Genomic DNA, 15479 nt, shown 5'->3' on the forward strand with positions numbered 1-15479 from the left:
CGCCCCCTCGCCCCGGTGCCCGCACAGCCCGAGCCGCGCCGGACGCTGCCGCCGTTTATTTCCGCCGCCAGGGGGCGCCCCCGCCCCGCCCGTCCCGCCCGCGCGGGGCCCGCGCGCTCCCGGTGCCAACGGCCGGGCCCGGCCCGGTCAGGGGCTCCGGTCAGGGGCTGCCGCCGGCCCGGCCCGGCCCGGTCAGGGGCTGCCGCCGGCCCTTGCCGCGCCGTGCTTCTCAGCGAACCGCCTGCGGGAGAGAGCGCCCTCAGACACCGCTGGCACCACCTGAGGGGCGTCCCACAAACCCACCCGGGGATCGCCCGTCTGGCCAGGAAGCAGCCCCGAGGTACCGGGACCCGGGGACACTGCAGCACCCCGGGGCCGGGCTCTCCCTGGCTGCACGCTGGCTCTGGTTGGTCCTGTTTCATTCCAAACTGGCCTGGAGCCCAGGGAAATGGGTGAAGGCAGCAGGAGCTGCTCTGGAAGGGCCATGGGGGAGGTAAAGTCCCAGCTGGGAACAAAAACAATGGAGCACGGACCAAGCCAGGGCTGCCCATAACGGCTCACGATCTCCCAGCACCACCCACAGGAGTCCCCGTGTCCCAGCAGATCCCAGCCAGGTTTCCCAACAGGATGGTTCCCTCGGCACCACCCCAGCTGATCAGTGCCCAGCAAGCCCAGGCACACTCAACTTCCCCTCAAACACATCCTCAATTTTCTCCGTCTTCCTAAACCAAGACCAGAACTGGCCTCTTGTCCCAGGATTTGCCTCATGAAAACCCTGCACAGAGACCAAGCTCACTCCCTGTGCCCTCACACCAAGGAGGATTAACGGCGCTGTCCCTGGTGCCAAACAGGAATGTCCTGCCCACACCGAGGGTGTCAGTGGGACCCCAGAGAAACCCAGTCCCACAGGGGCTCCATTCCACTGGAGAGCCCAGTGCCTGGGGCACCTCGGGTGCTGCTGGGGCTTGGGTGGGGGGAGATTTTGTGTGGCCCTGGCACAGGGTGGTGTGGGGGGCTCTCACCTCCTGGCATAGTCGTACAAGGCTCGTTTTCTCTCCTGCAAGGACAGGTGACGCTCCACGGGGGACTTTGCAAACTGCTTTGTAGCCGGCTGGAAGAGAAAGCACAGGAGCCATCAGGAGACAGATGAAAGCAGGGGTCTGCTTGGTAGCTCTGGAAGGACCTGGCATACCAGGCTGGTGATCCATGCCCCTGGCTAGTCCTGAACACGAGCCACCAGAGCAAGGAGACACAACCCCAAAGTACCTTGGAAGAAGGCGCAGCCACAGAGCCCTGGATGCCAGAAGCAGCTGCAGCCTGGGAGGTAGACGGGGCAGGCAGGTCTTCAGTCTCTTTACTCTCAGGGAAGAAAGAAACTCTCCCCTCCAGCAAGTTGGCAATGGTGGTGTCCACACAATTGGTTTGGACTGCAGGAACAAAAAAGACCCATTAGAGATCAGGACACTCCATCCTGGCTGCTAATGTGTACCAGTGCAGTGGGGAAAAGGTTTCTTCCTTCAGACCACAGGAGGTGCCTCTACATCCCTGCTGCCACCCCAGTCCCTGCTCACCCAGGTCAGTCCTGATGACCTCCAAGGGCACGTGAGGCAGCACCTCCTTGACCTGCTGTGCCATGGCCACGACCCTCACGTCCTCAGAAGCACCCCCAGGCAGGCTGGGGGGCACCCTGGGCCGGGCTGCCGGGCGCTGGCTCGAGGCTGCAGGAGAAAGGACAGTGGGCACAGGGTGAGGGACTAAAAGTGGGCAGTCTGTCACTGAGAGTAGACAGAGGCTCCCCCAAAAGCAGAGCCCAGGCTGAGGTTCCGTAGCCAGGACCCCTTCAGGACCCCCACCTGGGGCAAAGGGCAGCCGTGATGTGTGTCTCAGCCTCTTCATGTGCTCGGTCCTGTCGGCAGCGGTGATCCGTGTGGATACCACACCCAGCTCCATGGCCAAGAGCTGTGGAACGCAGAGGAGTCACCCAAAAAACACAACACACACAGCCCAGGCAGCCCCTCCACGCTGGGGAGCATGTCTGGGGTACGTGGAGCCACTGTGAGGGCAAGAGGGCTGGGAACTGATTTCTCCGGGGCCTCTGGGATGCATTTCAGTGTTTCATTTCATGAGAAGGACCAGGAATAGCAATATCATCCTGCCAAAACAGGCTGACAAGGAGGTATGAGATGTCTGGAGCTGTGAAGTACCCAGCATATATGGGCAAGGTGGAAAAATAACTGCTTTGTTTGATTTGTGGCATTATAAAAAGGGGGTGAAAGGTTTGAACTTGATGGGAAGAGCCCTGACAACTGCAGAAAGCCTCAATGTGAGGTGGCAAATAAGCCATGAAATAACTGAGTTCCTCCAAGGGGCAATAAATATATACCAGAGCTTCCATCACACAAACACACCTCAAAATGCCCTCTGCAACTCTCCCTGCACCCCGCTCTCCTCTGTGCCCATCCCAAAGTGCAGCAGTCCTACACATCCCTCTCCCACACCACTTTCCTACCTCCTGAACTCGGAGCGCAAAGTCCTCACTCCGCTCATCTGCTTGTCTGGGGACAGACGGCATCCACCTGAGTGGGGACAACAGCACATGGAGCCAGCCCTGCTGGGAGCAGCCCCTGGGGACACCCTGCCAGGGGCAGCCATGCCATCCCCACCTCCATGCTCCCTGCTCACCCCCACACCTTTCCCCACAGGAGCACCAAACCCCAACACCCAAATCCAGGACATGGCAGAAGACAGAACTGGCTCACTGGAGCTCCCTTAGCCCTCCAGTGTAACACGAGGGATCTGCAGCTCCCAGAAAGGCTTTAATGAGGATCTGTGGCCATTAACATGGAAGTAGAAAACAGGTCACCCAGAATTCAGGCAGATAGAACCAGGGAAAGGCTTTCCTTTGCTGAAATACATCAAGCCCTACATTTGATTCCCAGTCCTTTCCACTGCCCTCATTGCAGCAAAGCTATTCAGCCAGCCTAGGCTCACACCCAGGCCCTGGGAAGGGGTCTGGACCACCCCTGCACCATCCCCCTGGATCATCACCCCACTCCCAAGGGATCATAGGGACAGACAGAGACCCTGGGGGCCAGCACTGCTGGACTGAGCAGCCCAGCTTCAAAAATACACCTGGCAACCTGAACTAAACACCTGGAGACACTGAGACTCCTCTCCTTCCCCAACAGGAACCAGGAGCCCCCTCCAGGTCAGACATGGCCAGACCCAGACTGGTGCTGAGCCCAGCCCTGCTGAGGCACCCAGGGAGGGAGCTCTCTCTCACTGCCACGGTGACACCACAGCCCTGCCCACCCTCAACCCTGCCCCAAACGGAAGAGAGAGACGTAGTACCTTACTTGATAAACTGTGAAGGGAACGAAGAAGGTCCAGAGCAGCTCTGAGATCCAGGAGGAGTCAGCCACACTCTGGGGAGGAGAGCACAGTGAGATCCCACCCATGGAAAAGGAGCTGGTTCAGGTTCCACTGGGCAGAGCACACCTGAGCTGTGGCTGGAGGATTGGGAAAGTGGGAATGGCAAAGCAAGTGCAAGCAGGGCAAGCCCCAGGGCAGCTTCACCCTCACTGATCATCACCAGTTTTCACTGCTCCCAATGAAAACTTTCCTCCCACTAAGACCTCCCTCAGTATTCCCCCAATTCCCTACCAGTCTGTGCCTTCAGAAAGCACAAAAAATTCCTGAAAACCTGTTGTAGAGGATTACAACAAAAACCTACTAATGTTTCCTCAGAACCATGAACAATCCTTCCTCATTCTGGTGGCAACAGCCTCTCTGTGATGTCCCAACTCCTGTAAGGTCTCCCAGGGAACAGCCTCAGGTTGTGTCAGGGGAGGCCCAGGTTGGATATTGGGAAAATTCCTCCTGGGAAGTGGTGTCCAGCCCTGGCACAGCTCCCCAGGGCAGGGAGAAGTCCCCATCGCTGGAGGGATTTAACAGCACTGCGGATGTGGTACTTGGGGACAGGGTCAGTGGTAGCCTTGGCAGTGCTTGGGGAATGGTTGGACCCCACAGAGGGGATCCAAACAAAGGGATTTTCCAAACAATTCAGTGATTCTCAGATAGGACTGTGCCTGGTTTATCCCACAGCTTGGGAAGAGGAGCTGTACATGAGATAAACCCCAAAAGGCCACCCACAAGGGGAACAGAGAAACCTCGTTTCCTGGACAAACACAACTTCAGAACGCTAAACCCAAATGCCTGGAGTGATGCCCACAGCCAGATTTCAGTTACACTGCCTGTGCCACAGAACAACCCTCCTGCAATATTCCATGCAACTGGAGCTGGAGAAAATTCTTTCTTATCCCCAAATTTGGTGTTTGGCCCAACCCAGTGCCTAATATACATTACACAATGATGTAAGAAAACTTTCTATAAAACACCAGTTGAATCATTCAAAATATCACATCTCTAATCTTTCCAGTATCTGATGGTTTAAGATCACCCCAGAAATGCACTAGGATTTACCAGCCAATGTGCAGGAAGCACCAAGTCCTGCTCAGACTCTGGAAATAAAAGTTGAGGCAAGAAGTGACTGAAACCAGCACCTCCACACAGACCTGCTCTTCTCCCTTACATGCATGAGGGAAGGGATGCACAGACACACACACAACTTGTCACAGCTCAGAATTTCTCAATGCAACCAAACCCATTAAAACATCAGATATTCCTTATAAACTGTCTAGAACAGAAAAACTCTCACACTTCTCTGGAGGCGTCATTCAAAATGTAGCTTATCCTCATTGCCAGAAATCTACAACTTCACCCACGCTTGTGGCTTGCCTGAACTCTGTCTCAGCACCCCTGGCCTAGCAAGAGTTAACAAAAATTCCTGCAGTTCTCATCCCTGCACCCATCCAGGTGACTCCTCACCCTGCCAGGGGTTCATTTGCTGTGTCCCCAGAAACACCAGACCCATGAGTGACAGCCATGACTGGCAGCTCTCTGTGGTCACCAGATCATAAATAATAAATATCAAAAATAAGAAATTCAACAAAGCCTCGCTGAGAGCAGTTTCCCTGCAATGCCTTTGGCAGTGCTGCCATTGCCCTCGTGAACTTTATCCCTTGTGTGGGGCTGCTCTTGCACCATGTCCTGTGTCTGTGCCTGGGCCACCAGCTCAGGAGCCTCCAGAGCCCTGCGTGACCTTTGGCACGAGGACTGACTGCAGCTGGTCTTTCACAGCAGGGAGCTCACCAGGAGGAAAGCAGACTGCACTAGCCATGGAAGCCAGAGGCACAGTGACAGCCAGCTGGGCCACCAAACATCTGTCAGGCTGGCCAGTGTAACCAGGGGAGTCCTGACTGGCCAAGTTCCCAGGAAAGGCAGTGGGAACAGTGTTAGCCCTGAGCAGCTGGTTCCAGGGTGCCAGCACACGAGGCCAGGCCACACCTCCAAAGCAGGAGCAGAAAGAAAAGCTGTACCCAGCCCACCCCTGTCCCTGTGCCCACCACTCACCACAGCCACCAACGGCCTCCGGACCTGCAGGGCAACGGGCTGGACCTCATCCAGGATGGAGAAGGGCCAGGAGCTGGAAGGGAGGAATTCTGCAGTGAATGATCCCAGAACCAGAGCTGCCATTCCCAGCTGCCCTGCTGCAGGAATTCCCACTCCCCTGCTGTGGGAATTCCCACTCCCTCACCTGAAGCGAAGCAGCCCGGCCCTGCCGTTGGTGGCCGCCTCCTCTGGGAACAGCAGCAGTGGTGGGTTCCCTTGGTGGGCTGAGTATTCCTTCAGGGAATCCACCAGCTCTGCACGGCTGCCTGTCACTCCCAGCTCCATGAATCCCCGGGACCAGCAGATGAACCCTGAGGCACCGCTCAGGGCAGGCTGCAAGAACAGAAGTGAGGAGGATACACTGCCCTGCCCACCCTTCCAGGCCCTCCTGCCCCACCTTCCCAGGTGACAGAGGTGACAAAGTTCCTGTTCATTGGTAAAAACCCCTCTGGGACTGAGAGTGATCTGCACTGACAGCACTGGTGGCTGAGAACACGTTACTGCCAGGCCTCAGTCCCTGCTCCAGCCTCAATTCCACAGGAAATGGATTCCAAATCATCCATTCAGACTGTGCCCTGCCTGCCAGGCACATGCACTCCCAGCTGTCCCCAGTGTTCTCTCCAGCAGCCCCTGGCGCACTTGGCAGGACACACACCACTTCCAGGAGTCCCCCCTCTCCAGGCCAGGGGTAAATCAATGGCTCTGCAGGACACAGGAGCCACACGGAGCCTGCTGACTCAGGAACTCCACACACCAAGAATTTTACAGGAGAGCATGGACAGCCCAGAACTACCCAAGGACCACTGACATGCAGCTCTCTCAGCACCCTCCATGCCCCACCCAAAACTTCCCACCCAGTGCTGGGGGAAACCCCACAACCAGCCCTGCCCTCTTATCCAAAAGGCCAGAGAAGGAAGCAGCCACTGGAAGGAAGAGAAGGAAGCACTCTTCCACCAAAATCCAACTCCCACCGTAACAAATCTTGCTGCTCCTCATCCTGTTCCACTTCTTCATGCAGAGCCCACAAGTGACACTTTGCCACAGAAAACACCTCAAGGTTAACACCCTGAGTTAATAAATCAGATTTGGAAATGAAACCTTCCAGGATCTGACAGAGCCTAGAGGAAAGCTGGAGAGGGAATCTGCACCAGAAACTGGAGTGATGGGATAAGGATTAGTGGGAAGAACCAAAAGAGGAGAAATTTAGGCTGCATATTAGGAAAAAATTTTTGACTGTGAGAGTGGCAAGGTTACTCAGAGAAGCTGTGGCTGCCCCTGGATCCCTGGAAGTGTCCAAGGCCAGGCTGAACGGGGCTCGGAGTCACTTGGGCTGGTGGAAGGTGTCCCTGCCCATGGCAGGGTGTGGCACTGAGTGGGCTTCAAGCTGCCTTCCACCGTGACCACTGCAGCACCAAAGCGGGCAGAGCCGCCCGTGCCCCGCCCGAGGGGAGGAGCCCCGGCCGTGCCCTCACCGTGTTGCAGGAGGTGAGCAGGCTGACAACGTTGTGGTCGAAGGGGGTGACGTGGTTGGCAATGAAGACCCTGGTGCCAGCCCCACGCAGCCGAGGGTCGCTCTGACGCACCAGCAACCCCAGCACGGAGCACATCACACGGACAATGAACCTGCCAGGGGAACAAGGATCTTCCTCAGCTCCTGCCCTCTGAACCACTGCTAGGTGACATGTCCAACAGACAAGGGCCCAGGAATTCTGGCAGCTGGACAAATGACTCTGGGATCAAATGGAAATGATACATCTGGAGCAGGAATTGCTGTGGGGCTGGGATGAGGACAGCAAGTGCCCACAGAACTCCTGAGCAGCACACCAGGCTGATCCACGTGCTCCAGACCAATCCCTGAGCACTCCAGAGGTAGCCGCCAGCTCCGGGCTTGGCAGAATCACCTCCAAGGCCCCTGAAGACAAGGAGTCCTGAAGACACAGCTCCCCACAGATCCTACCCTGAGCCGAGCCCCCACGGCTGGGGACACCCAAGGGCCGGGGCGGCCCTGCCACCCCACACCGAGCCCGGGCAGCAGCCGGAGCCCCCCGAGGTCACGCACCGGCGCACCACGCTGTCGGGCAGGGCGCAGCTGACCAGGAACACGTGGACGCCGATGAAGACGCGCAAGACGAGCAGGCAGAGCCCCACGGGGGCGTAAAGCAGCAAGGCCAGGAGCAGGAACCCATCGCTCGGGAACCTGCAGGGGCACAGAGCGGCCGGGGCCGTCTGAGCGTGGCCGGGGCGATCCCAAGGACCCGCCCTGCGGCCGCCGCTCCGCGTGGTTCCCCCCAGCAAGTCTCCCAACCCACTTCGGGCACACCCCGGGCCCTCCCGGGTTCCCCCACGGGTCACCCCGACCTTCCCCACGGGGATTCCGTGAGACACCCCCGCCCTCCTCTAACCCCGCGACCCCCGCCCAGAGTTCCAGCAGTTCCCGCGCGGCTCCCCCGGGAGTCCACCGGGCAGGCACTCACCGGTGCGAGTCGAAGAGCCGCTCGGGGCCCGGGGCCGCGGGCGGCTCCATCCCCGCCGTGCCGGCGCCTCACGGCCGCCCCGCACCCGCCGCCATCTTGCCCGCGGCCGCGCGCCAGGCCCGCGCGGGGCACGCTGGGAGCGCGCCGCCTTCCTGACCCTCACCGCGCCGCCGCAGCACTCTCGGCCCGGCCGCGGCCCTCGGCGGCTCCGGCGGGCTCGATGAGCGGCTCTGACAACGGGGCTGCCCTTCTCCGCTACCGCGCCGGTTATCGACACATCTCGCTGACGGCGGGACGGTAGCTCCCAGCGGGACTACAACTCCCGGCGTACCCCGCAGCAGAACGCGCTTCCATCAGGTTTCGCCTCGGAACTACCGCTCCCGGCGTGCCCCGCGGCGGAGGACAGTGTCGGGCAGACCCCGCCTCAGGACTACAATTCCCGTAGTGCCCTGCGGTCCGGCCCCGCCCGGCGGGGCGCGGTTTCCGCTCGGCAGCATGGCGGCAGCGGCGCGGAGGGTGCGGATCCGGTGTATCCCGGTACCACCGGGTGTACAGCGCTGGTGCCGAGCGTTGACCGGGGCCGCTGAACTGCCACCTCCCCCTCCCCCTCCTCCTCCTTCCCATTCTCCGCCGCCCTCCGCCAGGGGCCGGTCTCTGGCGGCTGCGGTGGGCGCCGGGGCGGCGGCGCTGGTGCTGCTGTGGGCCCGGGAGCGCCGCCAGCCCCCGCTGAGCGCCGCCGTGCCCGCCCCGCCGCCCGCCCCGCCGCCTACCTCGCCCCGCGCCGCCTTCAACTTCATCGCCGACGTGGTGGAGAAGACGGCGCCCGCTCTGGTCTACGTGGAGATCGTGGGCAGGTACCGGCACCGGGAGGTCCCCGGGAGAGATTTCCCTCCTCCCTGCGCAGTGTGGCCTCGGCCCCTCCGGGACCTCTGCCGGCTTGTGCTGAACCGTCCCGGAGGCTCCCGAAGGTGCCTCGGGAGAGACCGGCACGCGGCTGCCACACGTCGCTGCCACTTCCATGTCCTCCGGGGCCGTCTGGCGGAGCTGCCTCCCGGGCTGCCCCCGTTAGTCCGCCTGGGAGCAGCACTCGGCATTTCCCTGTCTGCTCTCTAATGTTCTCACCATCCAATGCCTCTGGCCTCTTGGAGCACCTCTGTGCAGCAGCTCTCCCCTCTGGCTGGGGGTGACTTCTGCTTCTAGCTCGGTGTCACCCGTGTGCTGTGTCACCTTCTCTGTCTCGCAATTTAAGGAGGCATCAGCTGGTGCTGCTCCTTCCCTGGGTTCCTGACCCACACTGGCAATAATTCACCATCAGCTGGCCTTTGGCCTTGCTGGTCCATCCCATTTTCCATTCCCTTCACTTGACTACCAGCAGAGGTTGTGGTGATTGACCAGGGCCCAGAGTTGTGAGTCTGCTCCCGCTATCAGGAAACATTCCTGTGGCCTCTCAGGTATTTGTTACCTGCTGAAAAGCTAGGCTCCATGTGTTCTGGCCTTGTCTCTGCACAGGTCCCAGCTCCTCCTGCTCTTGCACGCTTCTCTTCCTGGTAGGAATGTACCTTTGTGGCTGTGCATGAGCTCTGGATTCCTGCTGCATTCGTGCAGATTCCCCTCTTTGTGCAGACTGTTGGGACAGGAAAGGATTTCCCCATCGTGCCGCTGCCTGCACACCCTCACTGCTCCCTGCTGTCCCTGCCACCCCTCCTGACCTGTGCCCTCCTTGCAGGCACCCCTTTCTGGGCCGGGAGGTTCCCATCTCCAACGGTTCGGGCTTCCTGGTGTCCCCTGACGGGCTGATCGTCACCAACGCGCACGTGGTGGCCAACCGGCGGCGCGTGCGGGTGAAGCTGGCGAGCGGCGAGATGTACGACGCCGTGGTGCACGACGTGGACCAGGTGGCGGACATCGCCACCATCAAGATCAAGCCCAAGGTGCGTGCGTGTCACAGCCGTGGGGACACCGGGGAGCGGGGACGTTCCCTGTGTTTGTCACGCTGACAGGCTCGCTCCCCACAGCACCCGCTGCCCACGCTGCCGCTGGGGCGCTCGGCCGAGGTGAGGCAGGGCGAGTTTGTGGTGGCCATGGGCAGCCCCTTTGCCCTGCAGAATACCATCACCTCGGGCATTGTCAGCTCGGCGCAGCGCGGCAGCCGCGAGCTGGGCCTGGCCGCCACCGACATGGAGTACATCCAGACCGACGCTGCCATCGATGTAAGGGACGTGGGCACTGGGAGGGAGGAGGGGCCCGCATGGGGGTTCTGGCTGGTCACCCTGGGATTGGCCTCAGGATGGGGCTCTTGTGGTCTGCTCACACTCTCTCTCTCCTCTGCTGCAGTTTGGGAATTCTGGGGGCCCCCTCGTCAACCTGGTGAGTCCTGCTGCTTGTCTCCTTGCTGGCTGGGATGGGGATGTGCCGTGTGCCCCTTACTCCCCCCTTTTGGGAGTGCTTGTGCATGCTGGGAGGAGGGAGAGGAGGGCTAAGCCTGGTGTGAAAACCCTGTGCAGTATCTGAGGCAGGTGGAACTGATGGGGCTCTGGTGGAGACGAGGTCTGGCTGGTGCTGGCAGGGCCAGGGACTGCCTGGACTCATCCCATAGACTCAACCTTGGCAGGGTCAGGCAGGACACAGGGACAGCAGCCTGGGAACGGGTGGGTGCACAGGCAGGACCCCAGGCTGGTGCAGTAGTTCCCCTGCTCTCCACAGTGATCCAGGCTGGGTAGCCCAGTGCCCTTTCCCTGCAGGATGGCGAGGTGATTGGCGTGAACACCATGAAGGTGACCTCAGGCATCTCCTTTGCCATCCCTTCTGACCGGCTGCGGAAGTTCCTGCAGAAGGAGGAGCAGCGCAAGAGTAAGTGGGGACCTCCATGCTCGGCTGCTGGGGGAGGCTCTGGCACAGCTGAACTTCCCAAGAAAGGCAAGGAGAGCAGGAGAAGTGTTTGGGGCCTCATCTGATGCCACAGGAAAGCTGTGCTGCTGCTCCCCTGCCCTGCCTGGTTCTCCTGTGACACTGGGGAGGGACATTCTCTATCAAAAATCTGACAAACCAGGGAAGCCAAGTCACGGTGTAAAATACATCACCTGGAATGCTCCTGCTGGCACTGGGAACTGGGCTGAGCTGTTGTAGGGATTTGGAGTGGCTCTGGATGCTCCCTGTTGTGAGGGCTCAGCCCAGCTCTGTTCTGTTTTCCAGCTGTGACATTCCATGTCCTGTCTTTCCACAGGCTCTTGGTTTGGCAATGCAGAGACGAAGCGCCGGTACATCGGGGTGATGATGCTGACCCTCACTCCCAGGTACCTGTCCTGAGGTCAGGGGCCAACAGATCGGTCCTGTTGGGGCAGGGATATGCTGCGATCTTCCCAACTAACTGAGGGTGCCTAGTTTTGGGAGGTTTGTCTCCACATCTTAAGCTTTCACTCTCAAATCTCTTTGTGCTTGTGTTGTGGTTAGACTCCTGGCTGGCTCAGGGGTAAATTGGAAACTTGCAAGTTTCTACATTTGTAGTAGACTCTGTGAGCAGATAAAAAGTGCTCTGCCTGACAGGAGGGTGGAGCCGGGCTCTGCTTCCAGGGAACAAGGGACAGGACTAGAGGAAACTGCCTCAGGTTGTGCCATGGGAGGCTGAGATTGGATACTGGGAAAATTCCTTCTTGGAAAGGGGTGTCCAGCCCTGCAATGGTGGAGTCCCCATCCCTGGGGGGATTTAACAGCTGTGTGGATGTGGCACTTGGGGACAGGGTCAGTGGTGGCCTTGGCAGAGCTGGGGTTGGACTTGATCTTAAAAGTCTTTCCTAACCAAACAATTCTGTGAAGTGCCCATGTCAGTAAGCAGGACCTGTGCTCTCACCTGTGGGAGCAGTTCTCAAGGACAACACCTGCTCTGGTTCTTTGGTTCCTGCAGTCACGTTTAAGGGACCTTCAGCTGCCTCGTGGGGCTGGTGTTGTGCCTTGCTGGGCAAACACCTTCTGGGGCTGTGCTCTGCTAAGTCTGGTGAGTTCCCCAATGCCCAGCAGATGGTGCTGGTACCCGGCAGAACCCGAGGGATGTGGGAGGCCGGCCCAGGCTCCTCCTGCTTTCCTGGCCACGCTTGCAGAGACCGGGTCTGTCAGGAAGCAGCGTGAAATTCCTCGGACACGGCTCCTGGGACGCGGGTCCAGGGAAACCAGCTGACTGCCAGGCTTGTTTGTGCCCAGCAGGAAGGGCTCCCAACAAGGGATTGCTTGCCTTGGAATCGGGTGACTGCCCTGAACACCCTGAACCTTTCCATCTGGAAGCCTTTCCCTGGCACAGGAAGGAGAAGCTCCATGTTGGGCACAGGCTCAGGCACAGACCCTCTTCTGTCCATAGTGCCCACGCCAGATAAGAGAGAGTGGGCACAGAGACATGTGAGGGTCCACGAGAAATCCCTTTTTTTACTGTGAGAAGGGTGCTTAGACCCTGGCACACATAGCCTGGAGGGTCCTTGGGAATCCTCAAAACCCAACTGGACACAGTCCAGAGCAGCTTGCCCTGACTGAGGCTGCTGGGGGTTGGGAGAGATGAGCTTGAGAGGCCTCTTCCCACCTTTGCTGTGTGAAATTGGGAAGGATCGGCAGCTTTTACTGGGCTGTGGGACTGCACAGCAGAGTTCAGCACGGACCACAGCCACGTGGGGAGTCCTGACTGGCTGAGCAGGGACCTGAGAGGAGCAGAGCTGGGCAGACACTGAGTGTGTGGGTCTGCAGGGACTGGAGCTGATGCAGTGTTTGAGGGAAGAATGCCGTCACTCCAGAGACATCCAGCTGGAGTGCTGCAACAGTTGGGGAGAGTCCAAAGAGGAGCTGTGAGAGATGCAGAGTTTAAATTTGGTTTAGAAATCCTACAATCTGTGGGAAAGTTGGAGAAACTGTGATTGTTTAGTCTCTAGACTCAGGAGGAGAGTTCTGCTGACACGTCTGGCAGGAAGAGGGGCACAGCTTGTGTTGTTTATCCTGCTCACCTAGGGCACAGAAGTGAAACCGCAGTAGGGGAGGGATGGGTCTGACCCCAGGAAGGGTGATGTGACGTTGGGATGTGCATCAGCACCGCTCTGATCCAGCTGGCAGCTGCTCCAGGGGTTTCCAGCTCTCCCTGGTGCCACTGGGATTCTCGTCTTCTCGTTCTGACAGGAGGATGGCTGTGTTAGGGGCTGGCAGCTGTGGCTTGTGCTCAGCAGGGAGCAGGAACACAGGAGTGGAGGTCCTGTGCCTGCTCTCTAATCCTGTGCAGCTGCAGGGAGTGGGGTGGGAGCCCTGCTCTGCCTCCAGCTCCATCCCTGATGCTGATGTTCACTCTGCAGCATCCTGGCAGAGCTGAAGCTGCGTGACCCCACCTTTCCCGACATCTCCTACGGCGTGCTGATCCACAAGGTGATCATCGGCTCCCCGGCACACCAGTAAGTGCTGCCCTGTGCCTCAGGGGTATGTCAGGGAGCAGCTGTGGGATGTATTTTGCTGCAGAGCAGCGGGGCTTGGGCTCTGCAGCAGAAACCACCAGGGTTTCTGCTGGTAGGACCTTTTCCTAGGCTGGGTGGCTCACTGGCCAAGTACCAGTGCGGCTGTAGAACCCCTTGGTGCCGCAGCTCCCGCTGCACTTGCATGATGATGACGCCGAATGTCCTCCTCACCCTCTGCGTGTTCATCCATGTTCTCCCCGCAGGGCAGGGCTGAAGGCCGGGGATGTGGTGCTGGAGATCAACGGGACGGCGTCGCGGCGCGCCGAGGACGTGTACGAGGCGGTGCGGACACAGCAGAACCTGGCCCTGCTGGTGCGGCGCGGCTACGACACCCTGCTGGTGAGCGTCGTCCCCGAGGTCACCGAGTAGCAGAGACCGCCCGGCGCTGGCCCGGAGCCGAGGGCAGGACTGAGATGTGTCCTTGCTGGCCAGGCAGAGATGGAGAGCTCGTGCAGGGCTGGAAGGGGCCAGGAGAGGGGCCTGTGCTTGGGTGACTTGTGGTGCAGCTGCTCCCCTCTATACTCAAATAAAGCACTTTTCTAGCAGCCCCCAGGGCCATGTGGCCTCCTTCCCATGGCAGAAGCAGTTGCCTTGTGGAGGCTGGGCTGTGTGGGACCCTGCTCCTGTCAGTTCCCATATGAGACCCTGTGGCTGGGGAGGAGCTTGCTGTGCCTCCAGGGACCTTAGCAATGTTCATGCCACCTGCTTGGTACCCACCTAGGCTGGGGATCTGACTCCTCTCTGTACCTGGCAGGCAGCTGTTGTGCCATGTGGCTCTTCTGTGAGAGTGGCCCCAGAGCGGGTCTGGGACCGGCATTACCTCCCTGAAGTGCAGCAGTACTGCTGTGCCATGGGCCGTCTGGTCACATCCCTTCTGCTGGGAGCTCTGTGACTGCTCCAAGCCCTGTGTCCACATCTCCTGTGCAGCAGCTTTCCAGGCCGTGGTGAACTCGGTGTCAATGTTGGACTTGGGATAGCTGGAGCAGCATCTCCTGGCCCTGATGTCCAGGAGGGCTGAGGATGGGAGCCGCAGGCGGGGCCGGGGCTCTGCCTGTCCCGCCCCTAGCTGGCTGTCAGTGCTGGAGCTCTGCTCCCACACACACCCGGCCCCTGGGGACAGCTGAAGGCCGAGGGCCTTCGGGGAAACAGCAACTCCGGCTGTTCCTCGCCTTCCTGGAAGAGCCGGAGCAGCGGCTCAGCGGCGAGGGCAGCCCTGAGCAGCACAGGAATGCGGCTGTCGGGCCAGGCCCTGCCCGTGACGGCGCTCCCGAGCCCCGGCCCGCCGCTTTTGGGACATGAAAGAAGCACAGTTCCTCAGGGGTGCTGCGGCGAGGGGCGGCTCTGCCCTGAGAACAGGCCTCCTTTCAGCAGCCCCGGCCTCGCCGGAGGAATTCGCTGCCCCGGCCAGCGCCGCCGGCTCGGGGGAAATGGCGGCGTGTCTGGCATAGCTGCTCCGGCTGCGCTGACCGCAGCGCGTTCCAGGAGCGAGCCAAGGCCTGTCCCCTCCTCCCAGGCAGTGGGGAAGGGGTCGGAGCCCCCAGCTGAGGGTGAGGGTTGTGCCTCCCTCGACCCTCGTGTCACACCCGAGTGTTCCTGCCCTCTGTGTCGGCCCCAGGCCCTGCCGGGCTGTGCTCCCACACGAGTCGAGGCAGCCCCTCTCTGCTGGGAGACCTCAGTTCTTGTGGGTCACAGTCCCGCGGACCCCAGTCCTCAAGGGTCACAGCCCCAGGATGGGATTTCTGCTCGGTAACATTTGAGGGGGAACCAGCTCCTCACCACATCCCTGCTCTCAGTCCCCCCACCCACGGTGCTGTGGGGCTGCTGCTGGTCCCTTCCTCTCATCCAGAGGAGCAGCCGTGGCTGAGGAGGGTGCTGGGGGCTGCTGTGGGGCCTGGGCTGTGTGGATGAGGCATTGCAGGGCCCAGGGGATGCTCCCACACTGCCAGAGCCCTGCAGCGTGAACCGTGCCGCCTCCTCCTGCCAGGCCGCTCCTCCCAACCCACAGACGTGCCAGCAGCCA

General features: G+C 60.2%; 2 protein-coding genes and 1 long non-coding RNA gene across 6 annotated transcripts; 2 read left to right on the plus strand and 1 right to left on the minus strand.

The window, feature by feature from the left end:
* Window positions 1-41: 41 nt before the first annotated feature.
* Window positions 42-8119, minus strand: AUP1 (AUP1 lipid droplet regulating VLDL assembly factor). 3 transcript variants are annotated; one of them, XM_086890076.1, is made up of 13 exons: window positions 7986-8119; window positions 7571-7708; window positions 6984-7134; window positions 5657-5844; window positions 5473-5545; window positions 3352-3425; window positions 2510-2576; window positions 1854-1959; window positions 1572-1718; window positions 1267-1427; window positions 1023-1111; window positions 189-241; window positions 42-156 (listed from the first exon to the last, which is right to left on the minus strand). In XM_086890076.1, the coding sequence occupies exons 1-12, from the start codon at window positions 8033-8035 to the stop codon at window positions 193-195; spliced, it is 1293 nt and encodes a 430-aa protein (XP_086746202.1). In that variant the 5' UTR covers window positions 8036-8119; the 3' UTR covers window positions 42-156; window positions 189-192. The 3 variants fall into 3 exon arrangements, with proteins under 3 accessions (XP_086746202.1, XP_086746201.1, XP_086746200.1); XM_086890075.1 differs by having other exon boundaries at window positions 42-241; XM_086890074.1 differs by having other exon boundaries at window positions 1023-1427.
* LOC147652854 (uncharacterized) lies at window positions 114-5012 on the plus strand. Its single transcript, XR_015287064.1, has 2 exons — window positions 114-340; window positions 1070-5012. It is a non-coding gene; the product is annotated as an uncharacterized LOC147652854 (long non-coding RNA).
* Window positions 8120-8387: 268 nt separating the features above from the next.
* Window positions 8388-14004, plus strand: HTRA2 (HtrA serine peptidase 2). 2 transcript variants are annotated; one of them, XM_023926672.2, is made up of 8 exons: window positions 8393-8839; window positions 9712-9916; window positions 10001-10195; window positions 10320-10352; window positions 10727-10835; window positions 11209-11278; window positions 13304-13399; window positions 13663-14004. In XM_023926672.2, the coding sequence occupies exons 1-8, from the start codon at window positions 8481-8483 to the stop codon at window positions 13826-13828; spliced, it is 1233 nt and encodes a 410-aa protein (XP_023782440.2). In that variant the 5' UTR covers window positions 8393-8480; the 3' UTR covers window positions 13829-14004. The 2 variants fall into 2 exon arrangements, with proteins under 2 accessions (XP_086746203.1, XP_023782440.2); XM_086890077.1 differs by lacking the exon at window positions 10320-10352 and having other exon boundaries at window positions 8388-8839.
* The last annotated feature ends 1475 nt before the right edge of the window (window positions 14005-15479 follow it).

The sequence above is a fragment of the Cyanistes caeruleus genome, chromosome 5, assembly GCF_971803275.1.
Source record: "Cyanistes caeruleus chromosome 5, bCyaCae1.hap1.1, whole genome shotgun sequence".
NCBI lineage: Eukaryota > Metazoa > Chordata > Aves > Passeriformes > Paridae > Cyanistes > Cyanistes caeruleus.

What these genes read in the sequence shown, in the direction of transcription:
- AUP1 (XM_086890074.1), bottom strand. Translation starts at nt 8,035, where the DNA reads ATGGAGCCGCCCGCGGCCCCGGGCCCCGAGCGGCTCTTCGACTCGCAC. An exon ending in TGCTCACCTCCTGCAACACG is followed by an intron (nt 5,845 to 6,983) that starts GTGAGGGCACGG and finishes CTGTTCTTGCAG; the next exon opens with CCTGCCCTGAGCGGTGCCTC. An exon ending in TTGCGCTCCGAGTTCAGGAG is followed by an intron (nt 1,960 to 2,509) that starts GTAGGAAAGTGG and finishes TGCGTTCCACAG; the next exon opens with CTCTTGGCCATGGAGCTGGG.
- HTRA2 (XM_023926672.2), top strand. Translation starts at nt 8,481, where the DNA reads ATGGCGGCAGCGGCGCGGAGGGTGCGGATCCGGTGTATCCCGGTACCA. An exon ending in AGACCGACGCTGCCATCGAT is followed by an intron (nt 10,196 to 10,319) that starts GTAAGGGACGTG and finishes CCTCTGCTGCAG; the next exon opens with TTTGGGAATTCTGGGGGCCC. An exon ending in GGGGCCCCCTCGTCAACCTG is followed by an intron (nt 10,353 to 10,726) that starts GTGAGTCCTGCT and finishes CTTTCCCTGCAG; the next exon opens with GATGGCGAGGTGATTGGCGT.